The sequence below is a fragment of the Plasmodium fragile genome (assembly GCF_000956335.1).
Source record: "Plasmodium fragile strain nilgiri unplaced genomic scaffold supercont1.86, whole genome shotgun sequence".
In the NCBI taxonomy this organism is placed as follows: domain Eukaryota; phylum Apicomplexa; class Aconoidasida; order Haemosporida; family Plasmodiidae; genus Plasmodium; species Plasmodium fragile.
Window position 1 is genome coordinate 10,327 of NW_012192666.1, and position 6,663 is coordinate 16,989.

General features: G+C 50.5%; 2 protein-coding genes across 2 annotated transcripts in view; both read left to right on the forward strand.

Moving 5' to 3' along the window:
- The window catches only part of AK88_04979 (uncharacterized protein), a gene marked incomplete at both ends in the record, with an annotated part of 3,722 nt that extends 2,165 nt beyond the window's left edge, over nt 1-1,557 (forward strand). Inside the window, one exon of the mRNA XM_012482583.1 lies at nt 206-1,557. Coding sequence (XP_012338006.1) covers nt 206-1,557 — 1,352 coding nt within the window. The remainder of the gene's footprint in view (nt 1-205) is intronic.
- A 2,213-nt stretch (nt 1,558-3,770) lies between these two features.
- Nucleotides 3,771-6,663, forward strand: part of AK88_04980 (uncharacterized protein) — a gene marked incomplete at both ends in the record, with an annotated part of 10,670 nt that continues 7,777 nt past the window's right edge. The window contains 4 exons of the mRNA XM_012482584.1: nt 3,771-3,848; nt 4,086-4,989; nt 5,467-5,979; nt 6,488-6,661. Coding sequence (XP_012338007.1) covers nt 3,771-3,848; nt 4,086-4,989; nt 5,467-5,979; nt 6,488-6,661 — 1,669 coding nt within the window. The remainder of the gene's footprint in view (nt 3,849-4,085; nt 4,990-5,466; nt 5,980-6,487; nt 6,662-6,663) is intronic.

Sequence of the window (6,663 nt, forward strand, 5' to 3'; positions counted from 1 at the left end):
GACCTCGATCCATGGAGTTGTATGGAAACTATACAATTAGCCACGGACACTTCTGCACCGCATGAACACGACCCCGATCCCTGGAGTTGTATGGACAACATACAGTTAGCAACGGACCCTTGTTCACCGAATGCACACGACCCCGATCCAGCCACACACACACCCACCTGTGCTGCTCATGAGCCCGCAATCACACAACACACAGTCACAAGCGACACTGTCACAGACAGACCCACATGTGACACAGTCACGCACATACCCACATGTGATGATCCTAAGCCCGACATCACAGACATACCAACATGCGAAACAGTCACAGACACACCCACATGTGAGGATCCTAAGCCCGAAATCACACAACCACCAGGCTCCGGTAACGCAGTCACAGACACACACACATGTGATCATCCTCAGCCCGACATCACAGACATACCCACGCACGACACAGTCCCGGACATACCCACATGTGAGGATCCTAAGCCCGAAATCACAGACATACCCACACGTGACACAGTCACGGACATACCCACATGTGCTGATCCTAAGCCCGAAATCACACAACCACCAGGCTCCGGTGACGCAGTCACAGACAGACCCACATGTGATCATCCTCAGCCCGACATCACACAACACACAAGCACACACGCCACAGTCACGGCCATACCCACATGTGAGGATCCTAAGCCCGAAATCACAGACATACCCACATGTAAAGCAGTCACAGACACACCCACATGTGCTGATCCTAAGCCCGAAATCACACCACAACCAGGCTCCGGTAACGCAGTCACAGACACACCCACATGTGATCATCCTCAGCCCGACATCACAGACAGCCCCACATGCGACACAGTCACGCACATACCCACATGTGAGGATCCTAAGCCCGAAATCACACAACCACCAGGCTCCGGTAACGCAGTCACAGACACACCCACATGTGATCATCCTCAGCCCGACATCACACAACACACAGTCACAAGCCACACCGTCACGGACACACCCACAGTACACACTACCACGTGGCTCCGTTGGATTGACCGCAACAAGTACCTTGTGCGGGAGTGCACGGGGCAAACATGGTTCAATGAAATCAAATCGGAATGGAAACAATACCTGCGTGCGCACATGGTGGCAAACGAGGATAACGGATTATACGGCCATAGTGAATTCGGTGCAGCGGCAACCCTGCAGATAAACAAGCTTGACGCATGGAAAGCATGGGTAGCGCAACAACATCGGCAAATGAGTATGTATGGCCAGGAGGCGTGGTTTCAACATTTGTTTACTAATGTACAGGAGGCGACAGTGCCGGCAACAGGCGAAGTACATGGAGTCGACAACGACTTAGAAGTGGAACATGTAATGGCCGCAGAACATGTTCTAAGAGTGACAGTTGCACCACGCTCGCAACTGCATCAACAACCTCATATGAAACCACGCTTCACCGCTAAAACATGGATACTGATCCTGGCATTAGTCATAGAACAGTGCGAGGTCGACAGCCGTTTGCAGCAGACGGAGTTATATGTCGATGATCTATTGCAGCAACTGTGACATTAGGATGACGGGGCACACAAATGGGCATAACGCATGCTAATCGTACACCACTTTTACTTCATTATGTGATATACATCATATATTTCTTGTTTGCACTATTGCATACATTCTTTTTTTTTTTTCTGCTCTGTTCTGCTTACTTGTGCTTACTTTTGCCTTGTTCTGTTCGTTTTCTGTGTAGTCAACTTCTATTAACATGACCATAGCCACAGGTGGGTACACGTCAACTGCATATACAATGTAGATTTAAATGAATAATATGAAGGGGTAGAATTCTCCTTTATGTGAAGTTAATTATTAAAAGCTGAGCACGTGCATTCTAAGGGTATGGTGCAGCACACATACAGAACGCGCCTACGCATTCGAGTATACGCAGAGATTGTCTCTCCGAGCCCACGCGGTTCGACCACGTGGCCACGTGCAAAACGCATTCGACAACGTAGCCGAGTAAGCATTGTGCCGAGGGTAAGAAAGGAGGAGGATTGTCTCTCAGAGCACACGGGGCCGGGTAAACGCGATTGTCCGCGGACGTAGCCCAGTGTAAGAAGGAGGAGAGGTTGTCTCTCCGGGCAAACGCGTCGACCAGAGCGGCCGCGTGTAAGAAGCATTCGACGAAGTAGCTGAATGTAAGAACGGAGGAGCATTGTCTGTCCGCGCAAGCGCGGCCGGTTAAGCCGATTGTCCCAGCAACGAGGCCCAGTGTAAGAAGGATTCGACGAAGTAGCCGAGCAAACGTGGCCGCGTGCCAGCAGGAGGAGAGATTGTCTCTGCGAGCGCACGATCGGTCCGAGTGTAAGAAGGATTCGACGACGTAGCCGCGTGCATGGACGGGGACATTGTCTCTCCGAGCACACGCGTCGACCAAAGCGGCCGCGTGCACGAAGGAGCAGCAGATTGTCTCTCCGAGCAGACGCGGCCCGGGTAAACGGAGATTGTCCGAGTGTAAGAAACGAGGGAGACATTGTCTCTCCGAGCAAACGCGCACGGGTAAACCCGATTGTCGACAACGCAGCCGAGTGTAAGAAGCAGGACAGCTTGTCTCTCCGAGCAAACGCGTCGAACAACGCGGCCGCGCGTAAGGAGGATTCGACGAAGTAGCCGAGTGTAAGAAGGAGGAGAGATTGTCTCTCCGAATAAACGCGTCGAGCACCGCGGCCGGGTAAAGCACATTGTCGCCGAGTGTTAGAAGCATTCGACGAAGTAGCCGAGTGTAAGAAAGGAGGAGAGATTGTCTCTCCGAGCAAACGCGTCGACCAAAGCGGCCGCGTGCAAGAAGGACTCGACGAAGGATTGTCCGAGTGAAGGAAGGAGTAGAGATTGTGTCTCCGAGCACACGCGGCCAAGTGCAACACCGATTGGACGAAGTGGCCGAGTAAGCATTGTGCCGAGTGTAAGAAGGAGGAGCGATTGTCGCTCCGAGCAAACGTGGCCGGGTAAACGGATTGTTCGACGACGGATTGTCCGAGTGTAAGAAGGGAGGGAGAGATTGTCTCTCCGAGCAAACGTGGCCGGGTAAACGGATTGTTCCACGACGTAGCCCAGTAACAAGGACGCGGCCAGTAGGGCAAATTGATGTTGTTGTTATTACTGCGGTTTGGTTGTGTACGCACACAGACAGACAGTGTGTGACAGGAGTTTAGTGGAGACCGGTGTAGACAACTGGCGGGGGGTGTATTATTCATGACGTTGTGTGTAGTGTTTTTTGTATTTGTTCCTTTCTTTGTTCTTTTTTGTTTTTTGTGATTTTTCTACTCTACTTGGGGAGATTGTTCATGTGTAGAAGAGAGACAGAGCCTGCTCTCAATTGTTTACAAGATGTTGTTATGAATTTGTAGGAATATGTTGTTTGTTTGCTCTCCTTTTTTTTTATGTCTTTTCTTTTTTTTTTTTTTTTATTTCATTTATTTCTATCTTATTTTTGTTCTTCTTTTTACTCGTATTTATTATTTTTGTTTTTAGTGTTCCTTATTCTTAATATAAGAAAAAGGAGTTTACATGTAGCCATACATTATATGATTTTTGTGATACATACCCTTGTCTCTTAACGTGGATGCTAGAGTTCCTTTAGGAAGAATTTTCATGTGCAGTGGATATACAGGATTACATTGGATACGTAGACATTGTGCGTAATGCACTTGTGCAACATATGTAGACGGGTACGCGCATTCTGCAAGGTATGATGTTTTCTATGTTGTTATAATAGGAGAAGCATGGCGGAAACTTTAGCGGCTATGTTGGCACGGTATGCGAAGGATAGGGGACTAACGCAGGATACTGGGGATTTTCAGGTAATTTCATATGCATACAGGCCGCGTGCGGCAGTGTGCACCAGGCCGTACATATGTGTGGATAAGAGCAGCATACTTCAGCGAGGCAGCATGTCGGGACAGTGCGTGCTTCATATGTACCGCATACGGCACATTTACATGTAACAGGCAGCAAGGGCCAATTATAATTAGATGATTGCAACGGTTGGTGAATAATACTGTGCGACCACATATATATGTGCATTCTGCTAACCACAGGCTGCTTTATGGGAAGATATACAAACACAACTTGGGCTTTTTATTACGGATATGAACGATGATAGTCAGTACGACAATGCTAAGAACTGTGAGAATGCATACTGGGAGCATCCAATAGATGACGGACAGCCGAACCAACCACAAAGGGAAATGAGCAGGCGCACAGAAAGAGTTATATGCAGACTCATGACGCAAGCGCTATATTTTGCACATGCGTGGAGCAGTGAGGTAAAGCAGAACGTAGGCCACGATCACCAAAATAAGGAGATAAAGGGGTTAATGAGATGCACGATTGTGGACGTATATAACGAGATACTGAGGACATATGGATGCGAGGGTTGGTGGGGCACATATTATGCATGGTACACAACACAGATAATTTGGGATGCGTTAAAAGAACAATTGGGGGAAGACCATTGTAAGCGCGGTATGTACAGGGATATCAATTTACGGAACTGGCCCATGAGGAATAAGATGCAGACATGGTTAAAACAGAACAAACAGATGAAGGAGAAACTTGCACAGGAACAAATAAGCGATGGGTGTAAGGGAGCACAGGTAAAGCTAGAGGTCGGACCGAGACAGCAGGAACAGCAAAAGGACAAAGACAACCAAACGAAACATGACGTAAAGCAGCAGGTTGCAGGAATTTTGAAAGACCTGGAGGAACAGATGCAGAACGAGGAGAAACAATTGAGCGGGTCCACTGGGCCAGCACCCCCGGATCCTGATGTGCACGACGAAGACGACAAGAATGCTGAAGACATCGAGCAAAAAATACAAAAAGAAATCGAGGAAGTGGAAGACCAATTAAAAAAAGTGATCGCGCAGACTGCCGCTGCACAAGCAGCCGCCGCCAAAGCAGCAGCGACCACACCGGTGGTAACAACACCGGGACCGACAGGTACGAGCTAAGGGAGCCGCACGCATACGAATATACGGCCGAATACGAACACGGCCTAATACGCATCGTACGGCCTGTACGACCGCACACGACTCCGTGCTGCCGAATGTGGATGCCGCCACCACAACAACAACGCACACGCGGCGCCACAACAACACTTCGTTGACGGTGACCGATTGCGATGAGCGCTGGCCACGACGACGGCAGCGGCGACGAGGCACCGGAGACGAGATGAGGGATGCAGTGGGACGGCGGACGACATGACGGACCAGATGACGGCGACAACAAATAAAAGTTGTACTGCTATCACCTCCGTCCACCGCGTGCGCCCCCTGCATCTCTCCATTCATGCGGCAAGTGTTACACACCCATATGCTCCTATATTACCGTCATTGTTAGGACAAACGGAAGAAGAGAAACGAAAAGAAACAAAACCAGAAGCAGGGACAACTACAACACCCTCCACACCTGCCACAGTAGCAAGATCAGAGGACGTTGCGGAAACACCATCACCACCTCCAGCGCCGGCATCTCCAGAGCAGGCACCATCAGGACCACCAAAGGAACCACCGGCCGCAGCGGCAGGTGGGCAACAACCAGGTCAGGGACCTGGACCTGGACAACAACCCCCCCCACCTCCACCACCTTCACCTCCTAAACCCACACAAGAGGGCCCGGACGCGCATTCACCAACGTCAAAAGCAGATTCATCTGCGGAAGGAACCTCAAAGGGCAAAGGTAAGACATTAAGGGACTCGAAGAAAAAAACTGAGGAGAACAAAGAGAAATGCAGTGAGGATCAGACTGACCATGACAAGGTTCTTGATTGTCTTCAGAAGCAGGAGGACCTTGCAAACGCAGGGACAGGAGTGAACCAACCGGACGGCTCCGAAAAATACGACGGAAAGGGTCCTGTGGGTCTCCCTGCTAGTTCCCGCACGATCAGAATATCCGCAGGGACGTCTCCTGAAGTTTCACAAGTACCCCCAGGTACGACTAATGAACATTTAGCAAAGGGCGAACTCAGACAAAAAAACCCAAGACACAAAAACTTTTCCGCGGAGACAAAAAAAAATGAAACAACAATTTCCGCAGACACAGAGGGAGAGAGAACACAGAGAGAAACCAAACGTCGAATGAGAGTGAGCGGCGCAGTCAGTGGCCGAGCAACGGGTCGGCCGCGGGAGGTCGAGTTACCGCCGCGGCAGGTAGAGCGCCGTACAGACGTCGACACACGTCGACAGGTTGACACACACTGTGTGTGTTGCGTGTTGTGTGTGGGAGACACAGCGAGTCTTTTCCCGGGTGGTACCGTAACCACCCTACCCCGTGCACTGCCTCGCCGTTCCGTCCTTCCTGCCCATCGTTCCCGTCGCACCAATGGTGCCGACCGTGTGCCCAATCACAGTCAACCCTGGCCAGCTACCGCACAAAACTTCCGTTTCATCACATACTTCTTCCTGCCCTTTCCCTGTCTGCCGATTCACCACATGTTCAGGCGATGCCGTCATCGATGGCGGCAACGATGACCCCCCTCCTCTCAATCCACCCAAACCAAAACCGAACCCGAACCCAAATCAATCGGGTAGTAGTGGCAGTTTCAGTGATGCTGATTTGGCGGATGGAGTTTCTGGTGGGGAAGTAACGGCAGGTGGTAGTGGTGGTGGAGGAGGT